Genomic DNA, 25,331 nt, shown 5'->3' with positions numbered 1-25,331 from the left:
ATTTTTAGTAGAGACGGGGTTTCACCATGTTGACCAGGATGGTCTCGATCTCTTGACCTTGTGATCCACCCGCCTCGGCCTCCCAAAGTGCTGGGATTACAGGCTTGAGCCACTGCGCCCGGCCCAATGTGTAGTCTTATCCTTCACTCCTCCCACCCTTTCCCCCAAGTCCCCAAAGTTCAGTGTATCATTCTTTGTTGTTGTTTCTGAGACAGAGTCTTGCTCTGTCTCCTAGGCTGCAGTGTAGTGACTCGATCTCAGCTCACTGCAACCTCTACCTCCTGGGTTCAAGCGATTCTCCTGACTTAGCCTCCCAAGTAGCTGGGATTATAGACATGAGCCACCACATCTGGCTAATTTGTGTATTTTCAGTAGACAGAGGGTTTCACCATATTGGCAATGGTCTCGAACTCCTGTCCTCAAGCAATCCGCCCATCTCGGCCTCCCAAAGTGCTGGGATTACAGACCAGTATATCTTTTTTTTTTTTTTTGAGATGGAGTCTCAACTCTGTTGCCAGGCTGGAGTGCAGTGGTGCAGTCTCAGCTCACTGCAACCTCTGTCTCTCCATTCAAGCGATTATCCCACCTCAGCCTCCCAAGTAGCTGGGACTACAGGTGTGCACCACCACGTTCAGCTGATTTTTGTATTTTTAGTAGAGATGGGGTGTCACCATGTTGGCCAGATGGTCTCAAACTTCTGATCTGCCTGGCCTCCCAAAGTGCTGGGATTACAGGCGTGAGCCACTGCGCCCGGCCCAGTGTATCATTCTTATGCCTTTGCGTTCTCATAGCTTAGCTCCCACTTATGGATGAGAACATACAATGTTTGGTTTTCTATTTGTTCCTGAGTCACTTTACTTAGAATAATGGCCTCCAATTCCTTCCAGGTTGCTGTGAATGCTATTGTTTTGTTCCTTTTTATGGCTGAGTAGTATTCCATGGTATGCATATACCACATTTTCTTTATCCACTCGATTGATGGGCATTTGGGCTGGTTCGGTATTTTTGCAATTGTGAGTTGTCCTAGCACCAGTCTTCAAGAGGGAGGGAGGGAATATTTAATTAGGGCTTCTTATGTATAATTCTTATGTATAATTCTACATTTTTTAAACTTATGCTGTTCATCTTTTTATAATATTCCATATTAGATAAGAGAAAACTAAGATTCAGAAGGATTAATTTATTTACTCAAAGAAAATACTGAAATAAGAATGCAAATTCCATCTCTAGTGCTTTATTCACAACATAAATTTTTACCTAGCTTCCTTGCTCACAGGAAGCTTTACCAATTACATGAGCAATACCTATAAATCAGTTGCAATGATTTATTCATGTATTAATTTGTTTAATCATGATTTTGTCACACAGATTTTGAATATTTGCTATTGCTAGAAACTGATGCTGATGTGGTTAGAGAGATGCATATAAATATTTATATACATAACTATATTTATATATTTATAAATATTTATGTATATTATGTGATTGATATATTTGTGTATATAAATATACATGTATATTATGTGATTTTATATATCTATAAATATGTATATATTATATGATACATAAACTTTTTTAAAATTTTTTAATTTTTTAAATTTCAACTGGTTTTTGGGGAACAGGTGGTGTTTGGTTACATGAATAAGTGTGTTAGTGGTGTTTTCTGAGATTTTGGTGCACCACCATCCAAGCAGTGTACACTGTGCCCAGTGTGTAATCTTTTATCCCTCACCACACCCCACCCTTTCCCTGAGTCCCCAAAGTCCAGTGTATCATTCTTAGGCCTTTGTCCTCAGACCTTAGCTCCCACATATCAGTGAGAATGTACAATGTTTGGTTTTCCATTCCTGAGTTACTTCACTTAGAAAAATAGTCTCCAGTTCCATCCAGGTTTCTGTGAATGCCATTATTTCATTCCTTTTTCATGGCCGAGTAGTATTCCATGGTGTATATATCCCATTTTCTTTACCCACTCATTGATTGATGGGCATTTGGGCTGGTTCCATATTTTTGCAGTCGTAAATTGTGCTGTTATAAACATGTGTATGCAAGTATCTTTTTTGTATAATAACTTTCTTCCCTGTGGATAGATACCTAGTAATAGGATTGCCGGATCAAACAATAGATCTACTTTTAGTTTTTTGGGTTTTTTGGGTTTTTTTGAGATAAGAGTCTCGCTCTGTCACCAGGCTGGAGTGTAGTGGTGCAATCCTGGCTCACTGCAACCTCTGCCTCCCAGGTTCAAGTGATTCCCCTCCCTCAGACCCCGAGTAGCGGGGACTACAGGTGCATGCCACCACACCCAGCAAATGTTTTGTATCTTAGTAGAGCTGGGGTTTCACCATGTTGGCCAGAGTGGTCTCGATCTCCTGGCCTCATGATCCACCCACTTCGGCCTCCCAAAGTGCTGGGATTACAGGTGTGAGCCACCACACACAGCCTACTTTTAGTTCTTTAAGGAATCACCACACTGTTTTTCATAATAGTTGTATTACTTTACATTCTCACCAACAGTGTAAAAGTGTTCCTTTTTCACTGCATCCAAACCAACATCTATTATTTTTTGAGTTTTTTATTATGGCCATTCTTGTAAGAGTGAGGTGGTATTACATTGTAGTTGTGATTTGTATTTCCCTAATTTGAGCATTTCTCCATATACTTGCTGGCCATTTGTATATCTTCTTTTGAGAATTTTCTATTCACATCCGTAGTCCAATTTTTGATGGGATTGTTTTTTTCCTGCTGATTTGTTTTCTTTATAGATTCTGGATATTAGTCTTGTGTCAGACATGTAAATTGTGAAGATTTCCTCCCACTCCGAGGGTTGTTTGTTAACTCTGCTGATCATTTCTTTTGCTGTGGAGAAGCTTTTTAGTTTAAGTCCCATCTGTTTATCTTTGTTTTTGTTGCATTTGCTTTTGGGTTCTTGGTCATGAAATCTTTGCCTAAGCCAATGTCTAGAAAGGTTTTTCCAATGTTATCTTCTAGAATCTTTATGGTTTCAGGTCTTAGATTTAAGGGTTTGATCCATCTTGAGTTGATTTTTTTTTTCCTTTTTTTTTTTTGAGACAGAGTTTCACTCTTGTTACCCAGGCTGGAATGCAATGGCGCGATCTCGGCTCACCGCAACCTCCACCTCCTGTGTTCAGGCAATTCTCCTGCCTCAACCTCCTGAGTAGCTGGGATTACAGGCATGTGCCACCATGCCCAGCTAATGTTTTGTATTTTTAGTAGAGACGGGGTTTCACCATGTTGACCAGGATGGTCTCAATCTCTTGACCTCATGATCCACCCGCCTCGGCCTCCCAAAGTGCTGGGATTACAGGCTTGAGCCACCGCGCCTGGCGATTTTTTTTTTAAAGAAGGAGTTTCACCATGTTGGTCAGGCTGGTGTTGAACTCCCGACCTCAGGTGATCCGCCCGCCTTGGCCTCCAAAGTACTTGGATTACAGGTGTGAGCCACCACGCCCAGCCCAAGTTGATTTTTTATATAAGATGAGAGATGAGGATCCAGCTTCATTCTTCCACATGTGACTTGCCAATTATCTCAGCACCATTTGTTGAATAGGGTGTCCTTTCCCCATTTTATGTTTTTTGTTTGCTTTGTCAAAGATCAGTTGAGTGTAAGTAATTGGCTTTATTTTGGGGTTCCCTATCGTGTTCCACTGGTATATGTGCCTATTTTTATACCAGTACCATCCTGTTTTGGTGACTGAGGCCTTATATAGTATAGTTTGAAGTTGAGTAATGTGATGCCTCCAGATTTATTCTTTTTGCTTAGCCTTGCTTTGGCTATGTGGGCTCTTTTTTGGTTCCATATGAATTTTAGGATTGTTTTTTCTTGTTCTGTGAAGAATGATAGTGGTATTTTGATGGGAATTGCATTGAATTTGTAGATTACTTTTGACAGTATGATCATTTTCACAATATTGATTCTACCTATCCATGAGCATGGGATGTGTTTCCATTTGTTTGTGTCATCTATGATTTCTTTCAGCAGTGTTTTGTAGTTTTCCTTGTAGAGGTCTTTCATATTCTTTGTTAGGTGTATTCCTAAGTATTATATTGTATTTATTTATTTTTGCAGGTATTCTGAAAGGGGTTGAGTTCTTGATTTCATTCTCAGCTTGGTTGCTATTGATGTATAGCAGAGCTACTGATTTGTGTACAATAATTTTTTATCCTGAAACTTTGCTGAATTCATTTCCAGTTCTAGGAGCTTTTTGGATGAGTCTTTAGGTTTTTCTTTTTTTTTTTTCCTTTTTGTGGAGAACAGGGTCTCACTATATTGCCCAGGCAGGTCTTGAACTCGTGGGCTCAAGCTTTCCTCCCATCTCTGCCTCCCTAAGAGCTGGGATTACAGGCATGAGCCACAGCGTCTGGCAAGTCTTTAGGATTTTCTAAGTAGACGATCATATAATCAGCATATGGCAACAGTTTGACTTCCTCTATATCAATTTGGATGCCCTTTATTTCTTTCTCTTGTCTGATTGCTCTGGCTAGGACTTCTAGTACCATGTTGGATAGAAGTGGTGAAAGTGGGCATCCTTGTCTTGCTCCAGTTCTCAGGGGAAATGCTCTCAACTTTTCCCTGCTCAGTATAATGTTGGCTGTGGATTTGTCATAGATGGCTTTTATTACACTAAAATTTTATTACATTAAAATTCCTTCTATGCCAATTTTGCTAACAGTTTTACTCAAAAAGGGATGCTGGATTTTGTCAAGTGCTTTTTCTGCATTTATTGAAATGATCATGTGATTTTTGTTTTAAATTCTGTTTATGTGGTATATAACATTTATTGACTTACATATGTTAAACCATCCCTGCGTCCCTAGTATGAAACCCACGTGATCATGGTAGATTATCTTTTTGATGATGCTGTTGGATTTGGTTCAGTAGTATTTTGTTGAGGATTTTTGCATCTGGGATATTGGTCTGTAGCTTTCATTTTGTTTTGTCCTTCCCTGGTTTTGGCATTAGGATGATACTGGCTTCATAGAATGATTTATGCAGGATTCCCTCTTTTTCCATCCTTTGGAATAGTATCAATAGGATTGGTACCAATTCTTCTTTCAATGTCTGATAAGAGTTCAGCTGTGAATCCATCTGGTCCTGGACTTTTTTTTTTGGAATTTTTTTTGATTACCATTTCAATCATGCTGCTTATTATTGGTCTGTTAAGAGATTCTGTATCTTCCTGGTTTAATCTAGGAGGGTTGTATATTTCCAGGAATTTATCCATCTCCTCTAGATTTTTTTTTTTTAAATGGAGTCTTGCTCTGTCACCCAAGCTGGAGGGCAGTGGCCCAGTCTTGGCTCACTGCAACCTCCGCCTCCCGGGTTCAAGCAATTCTGCCTCAGCCTCCTGAGTAGCTGGGATTACAGGCACCCACCACCACACCCAGCTAATTTTTGTATTTTTAGTAGAGACAGAGTTTCACCATGTTGGCCAGGCTGGTCTCCAACTCCTGACCTCACGATCCGCCCACCTCGGCTTCCCAAAGCACTGTGATTATAGGCGTGAGTCACCATGCTCAGTGTAGGTTTTCCAGTTTATGCTTGTAAAGATGTTCATGGTAGCTTTAAATAATCTTTTGTACTTCTGTGGTATCAGTAGTAATATCTCCTGTTTCATTTCTAATTGAGCTTATTTGGATGTTCTCTCTTCTTTTCTTGGTTAGTCTTGTTAGTGGTCTATCAGTTTTATCTTTTCAAAGAACCAGCTTTGGGGTTCATTTATTTATTTATTTTAGAGACAGAGTCTCCCTCTGTCACCCAGGCTGGAGTGCAGTGGTGCAATCTCAGCTCACTACACCCTTCACCTCCCAGGTTCAAGAGATTCTCCTGCCTCAGCCTCCCAAGTAGCTGGGATTGCAGGCACCCACCACCACACCGTGATAATTTTTGTATTTTCAGTAAAGACAGGTTTCACCATGTTTGCCAGGCTGGTCTCGAACTCCTGACCTCAAGTAAGCCACCCCTCAGCCTCCCAAAGTTCTGGGATTACAAGCGTGAGCCACTGCGCCCAGCCTGTTTCATTAATCTTTTGTATTTTTACTGTGTGTGTTTCAATTTCATTTAGTTCTGCTCCAATCTTCGTTATTTCTCTTCTGCTGTGTTTGGGTTTGGATTGTTCTTGTTTCTCCAGTTCTGTGAGGTATGACCTTAGATTGTCTATTTGTGCTCTTTCAGACTTTTCGATGTAGGCATTTAACGCTATGAACTCTACTCTTAGCACCCCTTTTTCCGTATCCCAGGGGTTTTGATCGGTTTTGTCACTATTATTCAGTTCAAAGAATTTTTAAATTTCCATCTTGATTTCATTGTTGACCCAACAATCATTCAGGAGCAGATTATTTAATTTCCATGTTTTTACCTGGTTTTGAGGGTTCCTTTTGGAGTTGATTTCCAATTTTATTCTAGTGTGGTTTGATAGAGTACTAGATATAACTTTGGTTTTCTTAAATTTACTTAGACTTGTTTGATGGCCATTTTACATTTCTATCAGCAGTATACTAGGATTCTAATTTCTCCACATTCGTGCCCCACTTGTCTTTTTTATTATAGCCATCCTTGCGGGTGTGCAGTGGTGTCTCATTGTAGTTTTGATTTGCATTTCCCTAATGTCTAATAATACTGAGCATCTTTCCATGTACTTATTGGACATTTATATGTCTTTGGAGGAATGTCTATTCAGATCCTTTGCCCATTTAAAAATATTATTTGTCCTTTTATTATTGAGTTGTAAGAGTTCTTTATATATTTTAGCTATAGATCATGTATCATATATAATCTACAAACATTTTCTCCCTTTTTGGGGGTTGACTTTTACCTTCTTGATGGTATTCTTCAAAGCACAAAAGTTTTACTTTTGATAATGTTCACTGTGTCTAGTTTTTCTTTCATAGCTTGGGCTTTTGATGTCATATCTAAAAAGTTATTGCCTAATCCAAGATTAAAAGCCTTCCCCTATGTTTTCTTCTAAGAATGTTATAGTTTCAGCTCTTATGTTTAAGTTATTGATTCATTCTGAATTGATTTGTCCATAGTTGTTTAATGGTACCTTTTGAAAAGCAGAAGTTTGGCTGGGCTCAGTGGCTCACGCCTTCAATCCTAGCACTTTGAGAGGGTGAGGCGGGTGGATCACCTGAAGTCAGGAGTTCGAGACCAGCCTGGCCAACATGGTGAAACCCTGTCTCTACTAGAAATACAAGAGTAGCTGGGCATGGTGGCACACAACTGTAATCCCAGCTACTCGGGAGGCTGAAGGAGGAGAATCAGTTGCACCTGGGGGATGGAGGTTGCAGTGAGCCGAGATCACACCACTTCTTAAAATTTCAGTGAAAGCCAGTTTTTCTGTTTTGTTTTTACATATCATGGTTTGGGTGTGATATCTAAAAAATCGTTGCCTAATCCGAGGTCACAGAATTTTCTGGTGTTTTCTTTGAGACGTTTTATAGTTTTAGCTCTTATAGTTACTATGATCCATTTTCGTTTTAGCTCTTGTAGTTACTATGATCCATTTTGATTTAGTTCATATTTATTTGTATCATGGAAAGATCTCAGAAAGCATGCTAAGTGACCAAAGCAAATTGCAAGGTGATATGGGCAGTACAATATCATTCATGCAAAATTTAAAAGCATGAAATATCATTTATTATTCATAGTTATATATGCACATATAGGTTAAAAGTTTCACACCAAAATCTTTAATAATGGTTGCCTCTGAAGGGATGAGAGGAAAGAACTGATGGTCAAAGCGGTCCTCAGATTGCTCTGCAATCTTCTTAGATTGAAATACATTTGACAATATGAACAGTTACCAATTTGGGGTGGGTGGTTTATTATGTTGTACTTTTTAGTATTCTGTATTTTTTTTAACTTCTGAAAATACACACGCATACACACACACACACACACGATTCAAAGTGAGAACCACAGAGAAAATCCATTTCTGTTGCGTTTGGCGGCCACACCGTTGAAGCACTGCATTGGGATGTCGTGCATCCAGCCTGTCCACCTGTTCAGGGCCAATTCTGTCTGTATGTGGGGTTTCTGAGCTGGATCCCCAGAAGGATAACTATCTTCATTTGAACTCAGTCTCACACTTGGCTTATATTTTTTCCAGTTTTGCTTCCACAAAAAACCCTAGTCTACCTTCCACACGCTGTTCCTATCGTTCTGAAGAGCTGCGGAGCCCACATCTCTTTCGGCGGCCCTTAATCACTTTTCTCCTATTTATTTATTTTATCCCATTGCTCCAAACTTTCTCCACAACTCTAACAGGGCCTCCCAAGGAAAGCTTGGTGTCTGCTTACCACGCGACTTTTCTTACCTTGTCTCCATGGGGCGGCCCTGGACAGCCTTGCTGTGCATGTACAGTGCGTGTGGCAGGCCCTGCTTGCAGCCCTGCAGCTGAGCTTCCCACACACTCAGAGCATGCCCTGGGGAAGTGGGGGCGCAGCCTACAGAGTGTGCACTGCCACCCCCGGAGTCAAGAGCTTCTTCCCATGCCTCCCACTGGCGAACTGTGTGGCCTGATACAACGCTCTCACTCTTTCCATTCTTCTCCTTCTATAAAATGCATATAAAAATATATGCCCTGGCCTGGCGTGGTGGCTCAAGCCTATAAGTCTAGTACTTTGGGAGCCCAAGGCGGGCAGATTGCCTGAGCCCAGGAGTTCAAGACCAGCCTGGGCAACATGGTGAAACCTCGTCTCTACTAAAAATACAAAAAAGCCCACTGTGGTGGTACATGCCTGTAATCCTAGCTACTCAGGAGGTTGAGGCAGGAGAATCTCTTGAACCCGGCAGGTGGAAGTTACAGTGAGCTGAGATCGCACCACTGCACTCCAGCCTGGGCAACAAAGCAAGACTCTGTCTCCAAAAAAGATATATATATACACATAAAAATACGTACACACACACACACACAAACACACACACACACGCATACGCCCTTTCCACTCACAGGTTGCTGGGGCTGTCAAATGAGAAGGTGTACATGAATGTGTTTGCAAATAAAATGAAAGTCGTTTGTGTGTCACTTCCCACTCTGGAAGCCAAGCCCTTCTACAGCCTGGCCCAGCTACGCAGCTCACTGTGTCTTCCTGAGAGCCCTCTGCCCCTCTGTACCAGCCTCTTCTTTCCCTGCCATTCTTGGTCTGTTCTTATGATGTTCTCCCACCAACTGCCCTTCACGCCCTCTTCGTTTTTTTCTTTTCTTCTTCTCTGCAGTCTTGGAGGCAGCCTGACTCCTTCCTTTCAAATATGATCTTGTACCACTGAACTCTGAGGCCCGTTGGCTGGCTCCAGTTGATGGAGAAAAAGGACTTTCTTCCTTCCTCAAAGAGGTCAGGTACTTGCGATAACGTATTTTCTCTTTGAATCTCCAGGCTCAGGCCACAGGGTCACCACATACATCGCCCACCCACGGAGGCAGCCGCCCGATGCCCATGCCTGTCCGCTCCACGTCTGCCGGCTCCACCCCCACCCACTGTCCACAGGACTCGCTAAGCGGAGTCGGGGGGGACGTGCAGGAGGCCTTCGCACAAGGTGAGTTTCTGCAGCAGAGTTTGCTGAGAGCTGAAGGGTTTTGGAAACATGGATGAGATTCCTGCTGAGGCTTTTTCCATTTCTTTTCTGTGCTCTTAGCTTTGAGTGATCAGATTTTCACCGACAGTGTAAATAAGTCAGGTGCTGGCCCCCTCTCGTGAGACGGGCTGGTCTCCAGCGGGAGGGCTGCAGGCTTCCAATGTGTGCCAAGAACAGGCCTCCTGGGGTTCTCTGCCCTTTTTTCTGGATTATGGGAAGTGCTTTGTCCTTTGGGCTTTGTCTCCTCCAGAGGAATTGGATGGAATAATTTGCTGGCCTAGAAGGGACTGTAACAGGCACTGTACCTGGGACCGTGCTGAAAGCACAGTGTGCATGGCATTGCCGGGGCCATCGGAGGAGCTGGTGGCCAGCAGTATTAAGTAGTTGGGTAGGGGTTCAGAGGGAAGTCCTGCGGGGGCTGGGGATGAGAAGGGGAGGTGGTGGTGGTGGAGAGTAGAGCCCCCCACCCCCAGGGCTGAGGAAGACCTTGGTGGGTTGCTTATTCTGGAACCCAGCTCTTAATTGTGTGGTGACCCCAAAGCGTGGAACTGACGGGATACTGCTGCCCAGGTGGAGAGGGCAGAGGGATGGGGACCAGTGGATCAGTGCCTACTGTCCCCGATGTGCCTGGGAGTGGGTGGAGCGGCTGCGGCCCCATCTCCCCTTAGGTATTCCACACCTGTGTCCTCGGGCCTGGCAGAACTGAGGCGTTTGCCTGACCATCTCTTCCCCATGCCCACCCACACTGCATCCCCATCTGCTCTGCCTCTCCTCAGGTACGAGGAGAAACCTCCGCAATGACCTGCTGGTGGCAGCTGACTCCATCACCAACACCATGTCATCCCTGGTGAAGGAGCTCCATTCAGGTGAAACCCAGAGCTCCCACCCAGCTTCCCGGCCTCCCCTTCCTTGCCCATGCCCTTCTCACTTCCTCGCCACCAGCGCTGGCAGAACCTCACCACCCAGCTCACACCACCCCATCTCACTACCCAACTTTGCCTTCTAGGAACACACTGGATGTCTCCACCCAGGGAGCCTCTCACACAGGATCGCATAGGGGCGATTGCACATTCAGGCTTATCTTAGGAGTCATCTTGTGGAACGAGCTGAATTTAGAGAAATCCAGACCTTTAGGTGCAGTCAGGCTCCTTCCTTACTTAACTCATCTTCCGTCTGTGCTTCGTCCACAGCCGCTCTCTCCCTAGGCCTGACCGACCGTCTCATTCTGAAGCTTCCCTGGAGGTCTGGAGCCGAACCAGCCAGGAAAGCTCTGGACCTTCCCCTGCTGCCTTTCTGCTCTCTCCTGTTTCATTTGGTTTTGAAACCTATTCCCTCCTTTTGTCCGTGACCAGGCTCTGATTTCACCTCAAGTTCATGACCTGAGTCTGTCGCCTCTTCTGCACCTTGTGTTCTGCTCATCTGTGACTTCTTTTTTATTTTTATTTTTTTATTTTTTATTTGTAATTAAGACGGGGTTTCACCATGTTGGCCAGGCTGGTCTTAAACTCCCAACCTCAGGTGATCCGCCCGCCTTGGCCTCCAAAGCGCTTGGATTACAGGCATGAGCCACCACACCCGGCCCTGTGACTTCTTTCTCAGTCTCTCCATCACTTCGCCACTTCAGTGACTTCCCAAAGACCTTTACCTCGGGGCATATCACCTTATATAAAAACCAGGAAAGAGAGAGAAAGTAAAAGGCCATTACCGTATCACCCTATCTCCAGGAATCACTAATGATTCCACAGCGGTGGGGTTTCCGCATTTTGTGTTAAACTAGTGGTTTCCCTTCCTAAGCGGGTCACTCACACTGATGGCTCTCTTTTGTTTCTTTCCACCTAATGTAGCGCTTTTAAATACCTTTGAATTAGCTTAACAGGGTTCTTAAATAAAAATGTAAGGCAGTTTTTCCATGGACCATTCAAACACATACACTTATTCAAACACTCTCAGGGAAGGCAAGCCTTGGGCATTTTTCAGCCCTTGGTAGGATAAGGCACACAAAGTTAGGGCTGTCATGGGACCAGCCAGGGCCCCAGCTCTGCTCTCATGTTGGCCTCTTTTCATACAGACAAAAAGGAGTGTGTGGCCCACGCTGGTCTTTCCAGTCAAGGTCAGATGCTGCTTCTCCTGTTTGATGGTGCCACCCTCTCTGTTCTAGCACCGTTTCTCAGCCCCTATCAGAAGTACAACCCCCTCCACACACATAAACACAACAGGTGACAGCCTTCAGGGTGAGCTTACAGGTGACTGGAAGGCACTTTCCCTAACAGAGCTCCAACAGATGCCAGAAATCCCACTTTTAGAGGAAATTTCTTAGGGAATTTTGGGCCATGGAAATTAACCACACTTGTACCTCATGGCCACTTATTAGAGATTATGCAAAATAAGTGGCGTCTGCGCTCATCGTGCTAGGGTGAGAGGTCATCAAATACCATAAGGCACATAGAGACCAAATACCGTCACAAAAATTAAAAGTTGAAAGGAATACTCAGCAGTCTCTCATTGTAGGAGAGGACGGTTTCAACAAAATGATGTAGTGTAATATGGAAGGTACCTTAGAGAGCATATCGTCCAGTCCCTTACTGTAGAAATGTAGCGTGTGCTTCTTAGGAAAGTGGTCTGCCTGAGGTCGTGCAGCTTGAATTGGGAATTCAGAGAAGAATTGGGTCTTCAGAGCATTAAGCCAGAGATCTTACTCCCCTCCAGGACAAGACATCAAAGCCAGAGTCCCATGAGGCCCCTTTCCCTCATGCTGTCCTCCCAGTCACTGAAGCCTGTAGGTAGACATGGACCACAGCCACACGTGGCAGAGTATGCTCTAACATGCAGACACAGACGCCCTTTACATGTGAGGGTGCCAGTCTCTCAATGAATGGAACAGCTTCACCCAACACCAACATGTCTTTACTATCTCCTTGACCGTGACTACAGGTTTTTGTTCCAGTGAGAGGACATATTAAGATTATCTTTACATATATTCTATACAGTGTATACACAGTATATATACATAGCTTGTACTCCTCATATTTATAAAGTTTTTTTATAATGGAATAATGGAATCCTAGAATCGGAAAGAATCAAGGCCAGCGTGGTGGCTCACACCTATAATCCCAGCACTGGGAAGCCGAGGTGGGTGGATCACCTAAGGTCAGGAGTTCGAGACCATCCTGACCAACATGGTGAAAACCCATCTCTACTAAAAATACAAAATCAGCCAGGTGTGATGGTGGGAGCCTGTAATCCCAACTACTCAGGAGGCTGAGACAGGAGAATTGCTTGAATTCAGGATGTGGAGGTTCCAATGAGCACTCCAGCCTGGGTGACAACAGCGAAACTTCATCTCAAAAAAAAAAAAAAAAAAAGAATTGGACAGGATCTTAGAAGTCATTTAATCCAACTTGCCACCCAGTACAACAGTTCCCTGAGTATTTCCAGCGAGTTCATTCATGACCAACTCTAGTCACTGGAAAGTTCTCTTAGTGGGGAGCCAAAATCTGCCTTTCTGTAACCGATTTATCCTGTCCCCTCCTCTAAGGCTACCCAGGATAAGCCCAGTGGCTCCTCTACAGGCTCACCTTTCATGGGTTGGATGGCAGATGACATGACCCTCCCTAGACTTCTCTTTAGACAGCTACACCCAATTCTTCAGCCTTCCCAAACATGACATGGTTTACTCTTCCCAGCCTGCTTGATCACACCAGGATGTGGCCATTTTCCAAGGCCCCTATTTAAAGTGCACACCCAGGGCTGGGCACCCTGCTCTCCATCACGGGGACTCCTTTCCCTGCAGACCACAGGGCATCTGTGACACTCTGGAGTGGGCGCCTGGAAAAGCGCCTTAGACAGCATTAGTGTTTCCCACGTCGCCACTCTGCACTGTGTGGTCACTGTACGTTTATCATCCACTAAAACACCTGGATTTTTTTTTTTTTTTTTACAGAACCCCGTGGTGATCTAGGTATTCCCCACAATATATTTTATGGTTGCTTTCTTAAACCTGAATACAAGACATTAGACGTCTCCCTGGTTGTCACCACCTGAGGACAGACAGGCATAGAACAGAGGCACACGCCCCCCCACCCCCGCCCGGTCAGGAAGCTGAGTGATGTGACTGCATTGCTCCCTGTGGGCTCCCGGCTCACCGGCTCCTATTCAGCAGTGCTGGGCGTGGGCCACGCAGGTGCAGACTGCGGAGCGGAAGCACCCTTGGGGGCCTGCAGCCAGGAGCTTAGCTAGGGTTTCCTCCCAAGCCTCAGCAGTTGCTTTGTTCCCCGTCCTTCTGTACTTGCACTGTGCTGAAGGGTCACTGGCCTCCTTGGACTTGTTTTCACAGCAGAGGAAGGTGCAGAGGAAGAAGAGGAGAAGATGCAGAATGGGAAAGACAGAGGTAAAGGCAGCTCAACAGGACTCCTAGTTTGAATGGGGAGCCAGAGCCCATGGATGAACTGCCCCCCAGTTTGTTTCTACATTCCTTCCTGCCACCGCCTTTCCCAAAGCTTCCAGACCCAAGTTCCCTCTGCCCACTTTCCTCATCTGACAGGTTTCACCTTCCAGGTGGTAATGTCAACTCATCAACAAAAGCTTCCTGATTTCCTCATCCTGGGATAGGTTGTTGGGATACAGAAGTAGATACAAGTAAAACATAAAACGTGACCCCCTTGACTAGAAGTTTATGATCTAGTTAAGAAAACAAAACTAAAAATGCAAAATAAATAGTAGATAAAATGAAGTGACAAAAAAAGCTAATCACAAAACTTATATGCTGACATATAAGTATAAAAAGTGTTTCTGAAAAGGAAGAGATTCTTGTTGGCCAGAATAGCCAAACGGTTTCGTGGCTTCATGGAAGAATAAAAGCAAGAAGGGAAGGTGTCAGCAAAGGACAGTAATTCCTTCCTTGTTCCATTATGTATCAAACCTGTTTCATACATGACATCTGGGAAGACGTGCGCGGAATGATTTTCATGTGTGATGATATCATCTAATCCTCAACAACACTGTGAGACATTTCCAGTATCTCCATTTCACCCATGAGGAGACAGGCTCAGAGAGATGCTGCTCATGTTCATGTTAAATGGCAGAGATTAGGCCGGGCCCAGTGGCTCACGCCTGTAATCCCAGCACTCTGGGAGGCCGAGGCGGGCAGACCACCTGAGGCCAGGAGTTCGAGACCAGCCTGTCCAACGTGGTGAAACCCTGTCTCTACTAAAAATACAAAAATTACCCAGGTGTGGTGGTGCATGCCTATAATTGCAGCTACTCAGGAGGCTGAGGCAGGAGAATCCCTTGAACCCGGGAAATGGAGGTTGCAGTGAGCCGAAGTTGCACCACTGCACTCCAGCCTGGGCAACAAAGAGAGACTGTGTCTCAAAAAAAAAAAAGGCAGAGATTAGGCTTGAACTGGGTCTTTCTGACTCCAGACTTCCTGCTCTTAATCTTCATCCTTCTATGTTATACTGAACAGAAAACAAGATTCTCTTTGGGCATTTGAGGGTTAGATGTTCATTCTGCCATGAGTTAATATGTTGGTTGCTGGATTCCTCCTACATGCCAGCTCCCCAAGGCAGAGATTTTAGTCTGTTTTGTTCATGTTGTGTTCCCACTGCCTAGAACTGCACCTGGCACTTAGTAGGAGGTCAATTAGTAAACAGAAATAAATGGGGTGATGAGACAGTACCTTATGGGGAGAGAAATGGAATGGCTGGTCACCCCAAGGAGGAGAAGGTAGGGAAAGCAGAAAGGATGAGGAGGAGCCGACCCCAGCCCTCCCACGGAGGAATTCTGAACAAGGCTCAGAGGGTGAAAGAACCTGCCAGGTGATGATGGCACAGCCTGAGTTTAACTCCAGTGCCCGTACTTTAGTCTGAGCAGAACTAGCAGACAAAGCGAAGCAGAGTGGTCTAAGAAAGGGTAGAAAGAAGTCAAGTGGGAGAGGCAGGTAAGGAAGCTGTGACAAGGAAGGGAAACCCCTGGGACAGGGGTCTGGAGCGTTGGCCCATTGGGGCTGGTGTGGCTAAGAGAGGGAGGTCTTTGGAGTCTCAGGGGGCAAGGAACTTGTCAGCAAGGACACTGAAATTGCTGAGGAAGAAACAGAGAAGAGGAAGAATATTCTGCAGATTCTGAAATCATCTTGTGAGTCTGAGCTACACCTGGGAGGAAGTGGACAACAGCACCAGTGAATTGATGAGAATGACGTATTTGGCATGGACGCCAGAAGGTCAGACCAGACTGGGCATGGTGGCTCACGCCTGTAATCCCAGCACTTTGGGAGGCTGAGGCTGGAAGGACTTGAGGCCAGGAGTTCAAGACCAGCCTAGGCAACACAGCAAGACCCCATCTCTACAAAACATAGAAGTAATTAGCCGGATGTGGTAGTACACACCTGTAGTCCTGGCTACTTGGCAGGCAGAGACCAGGAGTTTAAGGCTGCAGTGAGCCATGCCACTTCATTCCAGCCTGCGTGACAGAGCAAAGCCCTGTCCCTAAAAATAAATAAATAAAAGGTCACACTAGAGAGCAGTAGTGTTTCAGACATCCAGAGATGCTTCATAGAAATATACAAACAACTGACTTCCCCACACAGACAAGAAAGAAGGCAGGAGGGCAAGAGGTGAAGAGATACACAGATAAATTTACACTGGTGTAAACACATGCTCCAAACACACGCTCCGAACACATGCGTGCGTGCGCGCGCACACACACACACACACACACACACACGCCACCCAAATCCCAGCGTTGGTGTGGAATGTTCCTGGCTGAAGACGTAACAGCTGCATCTCTGGCCTCCCTTCCCCTGCCCCTCCCTTCCCCAGTGGCTTTTTCCCACTGAGGTCTCTCCTCAGTCTCTTTCACTCCCCCAAAGCAAACCTAGGACTCTGCTTAGCCCCTGAGGCCTGGCCCTGGCCATGAACTCCAGCCCTTATCCTGGTTCCGGTCTGAGTATGGGCCACGCCTCACATGGGGGTCAGACCGCGTTTCCCTTGCCTGGACCCTCCAGGCTCCAGAGCGCTGTCTTTGCACCTGCACTGCCCTGTCCCCATCTTCTGTCTTTCTGTGCCTCTTGCCCTTAGAGCTCCTTGTCTGTCTTTCAGTGCATGTACCAGAATGTCTGTTTGTCTATGTGAAATCTTTTTATGGGAATGCCTGAATTTTTATTTCTATGACTTTCTGGTGTCATCCCTAAAGCCAAGAGTGCTAAGAGTCAGTGGTGAGAGATGGTAGTGTTTTTTATGCTTGGCTCTCCACATTATTTAGGTCCTAGGATATGTCCTTGAAACTACAATGCAGCTCTTACATGGGCATTTTTATAAGACTGTTTTCATGGTGGGCCTTCTGATTCTCTGCCACGAGCTAGGCCTGAAATTTTACATACCTAGAACTGACTGCAGTCACTTGGACACCAGAGGTCTAACCGTCCACTGTAAAGAGAGTGCATTTGCTTCTCTGGGGTTGAAGCCATGCTGACATGATATAAACAGAACTTGGTCGGCACTGTCAGGCAAGCACAGTCTGCTCGATGGGAAAACCGTAAGAGTCAAATGGGACTTTGGAAGAATCTGGACCAAGCTGAACTTCCCCACCATATTCACCCCTGCCTCACGCCTCTCCCTGTTCACCCCGGCTGTCTGGGTGCATCCTGAGGAAATGCTTCTGCTCCATCGGGGTACCCTTCCTCCTTTGCACCTCCTCAGAGAAGTGTAACCAAGACACACAAAAGCACAGACTAACACAACTTCCCTCATAGGACAACATCTCCACCCCTCCAGAGCCTCATGTTATGCTCCTGTGTCCCTCAGAGCCTCCCCTCCCAGGCCCTGCCATCCCAGTGTGGGTGCCATAAATCCAGTTTGCATCCATAAAGAGCCCTGGTGCGAGTCTGGGCAGCAGTGGCCTCCAAGAACGGAGCAGGCTCGGGAGGGGCAGGCAGTGCTGGAGCCTCGGCTGAGCAAGCGCACAGCCCTGCGACCATCTGCAGGAGGGGACCGCCCTCACCCACGGCATAGTCATGTTCCCTTGGGGACCTTCCAGAGCTGCGTGGGCTTTGCCCCGCTAACGGAACTGCTCCCTGGATTGGAGGAGCTTTGGTTCCATTTTTTAAATGTTTTCCTTCTCCTGAGAAGCATCTGTTTGCATGGCTACTTCATGTGGGCTACAGCTGTAGAAAGTAGGACTCTACCCTGCTCTCATACCTGGGTGGGAAAAGTCAACATGAAGGTAACAGGGGAGAAGCCAGGAAGCCCGTGGGGTGGGTGGGTCAGGGAAGCCCCTAGAGACAGTCTGAGGCATGAGAAGAGCCTGGCCGTGACCTCAGTGTGTTGTTTCTGCCCGTGCTGCCGCAGGTTAGCAGAGGAGCAAGACACAGAGGAAGCTCAGGTGAGTACAGAGTCCCTGCCTCCCCACGGCCCTGCCCTCCCTCCTCAGCATCTTCCCTTCCCCTCCCTTTCTGCAGTCACAGCTCCCAAGCCACAGCAATCCTAACAGGTGAAGATGCAATTAGAATTTTCTTCAAAGAGCCCGACTGTACCTTCCCTCTGCCCAGCCCAGCCATGTACCCGCCTTGCCCTATTTCTAGGCTGTGTCCCATCTTGCACAGCACGTCTGCAGGCCTGGTCCTTGGGTATGGGCCTGGCGTCCTCTGTGTTGGGACGGCATTGGCAGACCCAACACCGGCAGCTGAAACAGAGCATGCTGAGCAAGGCCACCTCCCTGGGGAGCACTGCCTCCCATGCCTCTTTTCCGAAGCCACTGGCCACTTCCTTCCTGGGATCCACACCATAGCCAGTGCATCCCTGGATTCTGCCACCCGGCACTGCACCCAGTCACAGCCCCTGAGCCACGGACACTTGATTCATACATGATCACACTGACTACAAGGCTGACCAAGGCGCTCCCCGCGGTGCCTGCAAGCTGCACCTTCTCACTTCCTGAAGAAGCAATGCAGAAAAGTGCAGGCTGCCCCAGCGGCAGATGCTCACTGCCTTTAGGAATTAGTCATTCCCATTTTCCAGCGCAACACCTTAACTCTTTCTAGTCCCAGGGCCAAGATATCAGACTTCTCCATTTGAAAATCTTGTCTTCCCTCCCCCTCCCCCACTTCTTATTTTTAAAAATTAGGCATCTTCCTCCGGTGAAAAAGCCGGAACCCTAGCCCCACAATCCAGAAAATGAGTTTTTTCAGGCCCTCCCAAGTCGCATCATCCTGGAATAGCCTCTGGCCCTCTCTCAGCCCTCTTTCCCCGTCTGAGCCAGGCCCTTGAAGGGCTCTGCCCGCTCGCCGGGGCCCCTCCAGCCTCTGCCTGTGCTGATTCAGGATTATGCAAGCTGAGGGGTGGGCAGCACCTGAGCTACGCACATTCTGTTGCTGCCCTGGAAATCACAGTGCCCCTGGGCCTTGGAAAGAGGCTTCTCCCTGAACTCACTGTACACATTCAGGCAAGGCCCTCTGCCAAGCAAGCCTAGGCCGTGGCAGCCGAGGAGGGAAATCAGGAACTGACTCGCCCTGCAGGAGGCTGCCAGAGCCCCTCTCTCCCCGGGGCAGAAGGAACTGGGGTGCAAGGGAACGTGGCAGGGCCATGCGCCCCACCGCCTTATTGCATATGGAGGAAACCAAACTCCCACACCAGAAGCTCCATGCCAGAAGCAGAATTGGAGGCGGGTCTTCTGCCTCCTAATCCTGTCCTCTCTGACCCACATCGGGGGTGATGAGAAACACCAACAGTCGAGAGTCACACTAAAAGCATAAAACTCTGGCGCCATGGTTCCCTGGATGCCTAGGTCTGCACTGTGCTGGCCTGGAGCTGAGGCTTCCCCTTCCCTATCTGCATGAGCACACCTCAGTCCTCCCTGCCCTTCTCCAGGGCCACAATTCTCAAGAAACCACCCCATGCCAAACCTTGCGTTGTGAACCCAGTTCTTCCGCGGAAACATTTCCTGACCCTTCAGAATGATGGCAGGGGACCCTAGGTACCACCCTTTACCCCAGCGCTGGAAAGGTGCGCAGCATCCTAGCAACCCCTCCCCGCACGGCCTCCCAGTCACAGCAGACTTAGCAGCGTTTGCCCCAACCCTGGTAGTGCCGGTGACTAACGGTGAGTGTGTCTTCCACAGGCACAGAGGACAAGGAGCAAGCTGGCGCCGACATGGCGAAGGCAAGGTCTTCCCCAGAGGCACATTCCTCTCCATCTTTCCACCGCACACCTGGACCAGGCTTGCAGGCTGCCAGACGTCACTCCACCCGCCAGGGAGAGGGGAGGCAGAACCGGTGGGAAGCGGGGAGGGGCTGCGCGGCACAGCTGGTGGGCCTCCCCTGCACAGCCCTGCATGTACTAGCACCTTCATCACTCCCCTCAGGGCATGGGCTCATCTCCGCATCAGGAATTTACCTGGAGGTTGAAAAGAGAAAAGAAAAAGCACCAAGCTCTTGTGTGTGTGTGACCTGATGGAACTCTTTCTGGCGTCTGGCCAGCACGTGGGGTGCTTCCGAACGTGGGGACACAAGTTTCCTTACCTTTGCCCTTTAAAAACCAACAGGTTTCTTCTATCGTGCAAAGAAAGCGTCAGGCCCTGCTCGGCTCTGTAGACATTCACACCCTGGCCGTGGTGCTAAAAATAGCCTCACACTGGTTAGGCTTCCGCCGGCCCCAGCTAAGCCGCCGCTCTGCAGCCCGGGAGGGAGGGGCGGAGACCGCTCCGCGCGCCGCAGCCCGGCTGGGCCTCCTCGGAGAGGGCGGAGGGACTCCCTGCGCCGCGGACTCCGTGGCCGCCAGGGGGCGCGCCGCCAGGGGCGCTGCTCACAGCCTCTCGCTTTAGGGGGTCCATTCGGCTCGGGCACACGTGATCAAGTCCCATTCCCGGTGATTTTCATTTATTTTTTCCTCCTCCCTGGGCTCCAGGATGTTATTTTTAGCAGAAGAACTGCTATAAATATTTATAAAGGGCAGCGACTGTAATGAAGCGAGAATCCCCACAGCTGGCTCCCCAGCGTCGCCCACCCACCTCTGCAGACCCCTGCCCTTGGCTTTGAGGAGGACTGTGCAGAGCCGGTGGGATCAACTCCTGGCCGCACACAGATGGAGTCCCAGGGAAGCCTGGCAAGGAGCAGTCAGGATAAAATAAAAGGGCCAGGTGTTCACTCCTTCCATCCTTTCTTCTCCACCTGTCTCTTCTCCATCACAGCTCATCTTCCCACTGGTTGGCACTGTGTCCCCCCAAACTTCCCATGGGGTTCCACTCACCCTGGCCCTCTCCGGCCTCCAAGCAAGCAGGGATCCCTCTTGCCAAGGGCATGGGGCCCTTTTCTCTGCCCGAGCCCCTGCTGACTCTGCAGGTCTTCAGTTCTGGGGCCAGCATTCAAGTACCAGGTACATGCTGGTGATACCGGTTCCTGCTAAGGTTGATTTCTAGGAGAGCTAGAATACCCACCATTACCTAAGCCCCGAGCTCCTTTGTGACTATTGGCATCTGCTTTAGGACCCAGATCCCTATCAGACATTTGGAACTGGATCGCTTTCCTCAGCCCTGGCGAGGAACACAGGTGTTCATCACAGAAGGAAGATGGGCACTTCCATCTTAATTGCTCTGTGACCACTTAGCAGCCCAATTTAACCGAGGTACACGGTCTTTTGAGAGACTGCAGCATCACTGACTCCTGGGTGACCCAGGCTGCTATGCAGCCACAGGCTAGGCTGGCACTGTTTTGCAGTGCCGGAGACCACTGGAGGACTACCAAATGCATCATGGGTCTTGAGGAAGCAACAGCTCCAATGAATTCTTGTCCATAAGTCCTGGCCACCCTGAGCTTCCTCTTCCCTCCACAGCCCCTCTCATCTGCTGGTGATGCTACATCCACTGGCAGATACTACGCGCTGCTTACTCTGCTTCTGCAGCCCATGAGAGCTTCGGAGGGGTACAGTTGCTATGGCAATGCCTACAGCCATCTGATTCCTGCTGCACCTTCTGGAAGAAAAGAGCTCATGAGGCATTCAGTGGATTCCCAGTCTGGCCTCAGCACTGTCAGGGGTCAGCTGATGGGTTACACACTGGACGAGTGGGAGGTAGGCAGCCTGCCTGCCTTGGGAAGACACTCTAGCCACAAGCCTAGTGCGCTTGGACAGATTCTCCTTGTGTGGATCGGAAAACTAAATGAGGTGTCCTACTCAGGGCTCCTGGGTAGTATACCACACCAGCGGTTCTCAGACATAAGGATGCATGTGAATCCCCCAGAGGACTTGTTAAAATATGGATAGCACAGCCATACCTCCAAAGTCTCTGATTCAGCAGGTCTTGGGTAGAGCCAGAGAATCTGCAGTTCTAACAAGCTCACAGGTGATGGTGGTGCCATTGGTCCAAAGACCATACTGTGAGATCCACCGGTCGACACTTTCATGAACAAGAAAGCAAAGCAGTGCAGGAAGCCCTTGCCCATCAGTGAAGAAAGGCCAGAGTCAGCCGTCTATTTCAAAAGAAGAAAAAGAGCCCTGGGGATGTGTGCTGGAATGTGGATCTCAGCCTAAGTTAGTGTTGGTCCCCAGCAATCAATAAAGACTATCCAACATGAAGGTGGGGCAGCATGGAGGCCAGGCCTGTAAGTTACAGAAGACCAGCATCGTGGAGGCCCAGTAGCTGAGGGGGTCCCTTCTCAGTCAAGAGTCTCAGTGCAGAGGGTGCTGAAGGCCTGCCTGGCTCGGGAGGGACGACAGAGGAGAGGGGGTGTAACAGGCACCTAACCCCCGCAGCCAGAGCTTCCACACCAAGATGCTTTCCACAGGATGCAAATACCATCTTCCTCACAAAACAACATTCAGGCCGAGATGGGCTGCTTCAGCCTACCGGAAGCTCCATCTCCCATGGGTGTTATTTTAACAGGGAAATGATTACTAGAGAACCTAGTAATTTGACGTTACAGGCCTCCCCAGCTAAAGTAGCAGATCACAGGGACTGATGCCTTCTCTGCACCTAACCTCACTTGGGAAACCAGGGCTCTGTAGGTAGCGGACTTGGAATCTCTCCTGCCTCCTCTATGGGTGCATCTGCAAACAGGTGGAAGACACTGGCTCCCTCTTCCCTCTGCCTCCTACTTCCAAGGGGGGACAGCTGGGGTAGGACTATGACATAAAAGAAATGGCTGTCAAATCATTTCACCAATTCCAAAAGCAGGAGTCTACCAGTTCTGTGACAGCTTGAATGGGTTGTGCTTTCATGTTGAAAATTGAAAATCTCTAAGGAGGGTCCCGAGAACTTGCTTGCTGGGGAGGGAGGTAGGGGCAGGTGTTGAGACAGACACCAGGCAGCCATCCTTGCGCTTCTGCAGTAAATGGAGCCTATCATTGCTAAGGGTGGAGATTCAGAAGGGACTCGCAGGCTGGAGGTGGGACTGTTGCTTATTCAAGAAGATGCTTCACAAGCACCAGTTGTGTGCTGGGCATGAAGCCCCTTCTTGAGGCCTTCAGGCCTCACTGGCTGCAGGGTCTTAGCGCTTAAGGCTGGAACCTGGTCTGGAATCGTAACTATAGTGAGGGGTGGGACTGGAGGAACGGGGCTTCCCTGTGCACACGCCAGACCAGGACAGTGGGAGCAAAGGGAGGCACCCAGGGTAGGAAAGCCTGTGCTCTCTACTCAATCTGTTCTAGGGGCTTAGAAGGATGGGTCCTCGGGCTCATGGGTGGGAGAGGAGACTGGGAAGTGGGACCCGAGGAACGCAGGGGTGTGTCCTGTGAGTTCAAGAGTCACAACGAACAACATACAGAGGTTTTACAGTCCCCTGGGACCCAGCTCACTGCTGGCTGTGGAGTTGATTACCACGAAGTCAGTGATGGCCTCAGCCAGCCCCAGCAAGTCCTCAACCAGGTAGCAGAAACACCTGTCCGAAGCTTGGCCCACAGCCATGGCCACACCCCCAGGTGGAGTTCATAGGCCTGAAGCTGGGGGTAGTATAGCGGCACAGGCAGATAAGCGTACCCCGTTTTGGGGAGGGCAGAGCGTCCTCAGGGCACAGCATGGTGTGGGCACACCCTGGCCAGGCCCCTCACCGGGGCAGTGTAGACCACAGCCTCTCTGGAGTCCAGCAAGGCCTCAGGCTCAGCGCCCAACTCAAGACAGGGCAGCTGTCTGCCCCACCACTGCCTTCCAGCCTGAAGGGCACCTGTAACCCATCAGGCTTTCTGTTGAGGCCTCAACACTGTCCTCACCACCATGGTGTGGTCCCGAGACCTTAGTCACCTTGTCTCTTTCCCTCCCCACCTGGAAAGGCCTCCTGCATGCCAGGCACCCCTTGCCCTCACTGAAGAGGTTCAGCCCAGGTCCCATATCTGAAGCATCTGGAAGTCCTCCCCACAGCTCTACCCAATCCCAGGCTTCTTCCTTTCCTGCAGAGCAGGCCCCTCAGCTCCTCTTGCCTCCTCCACAAAACCTGTTGGCCATGGGTGCCAACAAGAAGTATGTCCTTTGCTTCCCAGCTCAGAAACAGCAGGGTGCTGCCCTGGTGAGGACCCTGCCCTCCTTTGCCTTGCTAGTTTGCTCTCCCAGGGCTGCCCTGATGGGCTGGTCTTTTGGAAGAAGGATACACCCTGGGCCACGCATTGAGGACAAAGGCACCCCGGAATCGCTTTGGCCCAAGGACCTGGTGCAGATGTGGCTGTGAGGGAGTCTGGCAGGAGCTCCTGCAGAGACACCCCAGCTTCCTTCGGGACCAGCTCCTGGGCATGAGCCAGGCTGGGGACAGTGGGGTTGGGGGTTAGCAATGAGGCCTCCGGGCTGGGACGCAGTCCCTTCCCCCGTGGGCGCCTCTTTCCTCCTGACTGCTGCTTGGTGTTTGCCCTACTTTCCTCATTGCCTAGGCAACCATCCCGGGCTCACCCTTTGCCACCCAGCCTACCCTGGGAGCCCAGAGCCCAGCTCTTCCCACTCCTGGAGGGAGAGAACAAAGAAATGAGGCAGGCAGAGAACCGCAGGGTGATGCCAGGGACACGTGGGCTGAAGAACCAGGGGCAGAGGAGAGGGAAAGGGGATGAATGGGATGGGAAGACAAGCGGAGCTGGAGCTGAGGGGGAGCTGTGGACACTGGGACACAGCGGACACATGGCAGGTGTGAGGCCAGGGAGGGAAGGAAGGAAGCCGAAGACCTGGGGGAGGAAGCCGGGAAGGAGGCAGAATGGAGCCACATCCTGGGCTTGTGGGAATCGTTCCTTTGTCCCGTTGTTGCCACAGCTCATTAGCCCTGGATTTTACCCTAATTAGATCCCCACTTGCTTTCCACCAGGATATCCCATTAGACCCATTAGACAGGGCCAGGGCCAGGGCTTCGGATGACCTTCCCCTCCGATCCCACCCCCTCACCCGGCGCCTACCCCAGGCGTGGGCCTTGGCCTCACTGACAGCCTCCTCCACCCCAGAAGGCTCTTATCGCCCCAGCCCCACCCTCCTTCCCCCATCCCACCCTTACCCCAGCTGAGTCTACAGTGCTCTGGGCGGGTGATGGAATTTCCCTGGGGGTGTCGGCTTCCAAGAGTCCAGCTTATCTTCTGCCTTCGGCCATCATGGTTGAGTCCAGAGGAATGAGATTGGGGTCATTGGGAGGCCTTTGGAGCCGAACTGCAAACCGTGGGGTTTAAAGCCAGGGTGGAAGCCGGGCGCGGTGGCTCACGCCTGTAATCCCAGCACTTTGGGAGGCCGAGGCGGGTGGATCACGAGGTCAAGAGATCGAGACCATCCTGGTCAACATGGTGAAACCCCGTCT

General features: G+C 48.9%; 1 protein-coding gene and 1 long non-coding RNA gene across 21 annotated transcripts in view; one reads left to right on the top strand and one right to left on the bottom strand.

Moving 5' to 3' along the window:
• DTNB (dystrobrevin beta) overlaps window positions 1-20,023 on the top strand; it is a 310,883-nt gene extending 290,860 nt beyond the window's left edge. For 7 of the 20 annotated variants that reach the window (XM_017527155.2, XM_017527133.2, XM_017527208.2 and 4 more), the window contains 5 exons: window positions 9,397-9,556; window positions 10,372-10,461; window positions 13,929-13,982; window positions 17,938-17,971; window positions 19,706-20,014. In XM_017527155.2, the coding sequence (XP_017382644.1) occupies window positions 9,397-9,556; window positions 10,372-10,461; window positions 13,929-13,982; window positions 17,938-17,942 (309 nt within the window). In that variant the 3' untranslated portion in view covers window positions 17,943-17,971; window positions 19,706-20,014. Of the gene's footprint in view, window positions 1-9,396; window positions 9,557-10,371; window positions 10,462-13,928; window positions 13,983-17,937; window positions 17,972-19,705 lie in introns of all 20 variants that reach the window. The other 13 variants (XM_017527193.2, XM_017527179.2, XM_017527164.2 and 10 more) reach the window with 6 other exon arrangements.
• A 580-nt stretch (window positions 20,024-20,603) lies between these two features.
• LOC119470936 lies at window positions 20,604-25,221 on the bottom strand. Its single transcript, XR_005199911.1, has 3 exons — window positions 25,038-25,221; window positions 21,471-21,553; window positions 20,604-20,685 (listed from the first exon to the last, which is right to left on the bottom strand). It is a non-coding gene; the product is annotated as an uncharacterized LOC119470936 (long non-coding RNA).
• Between the last annotated feature and the right edge of the window lie 110 nt (window positions 25,222-25,331).

The sequence above is a fragment of the Cebus imitator genome, unplaced genomic scaffold (genome assembly GCF_001604975.1).
Source record: "Cebus imitator isolate Cc_AM_T3 unplaced genomic scaffold, Cebus_imitator-1.0 Scaffold1, whole genome shotgun sequence".
Classification (NCBI taxonomy): Eukaryota; Metazoa; Chordata; class Mammalia; order Primates; family Cebidae; genus Cebus; species Cebus imitator.
Note: the sequence above shows the minus strand (reverse complement) of the source record. Positions and strands in the feature narration are given on the sequence as shown.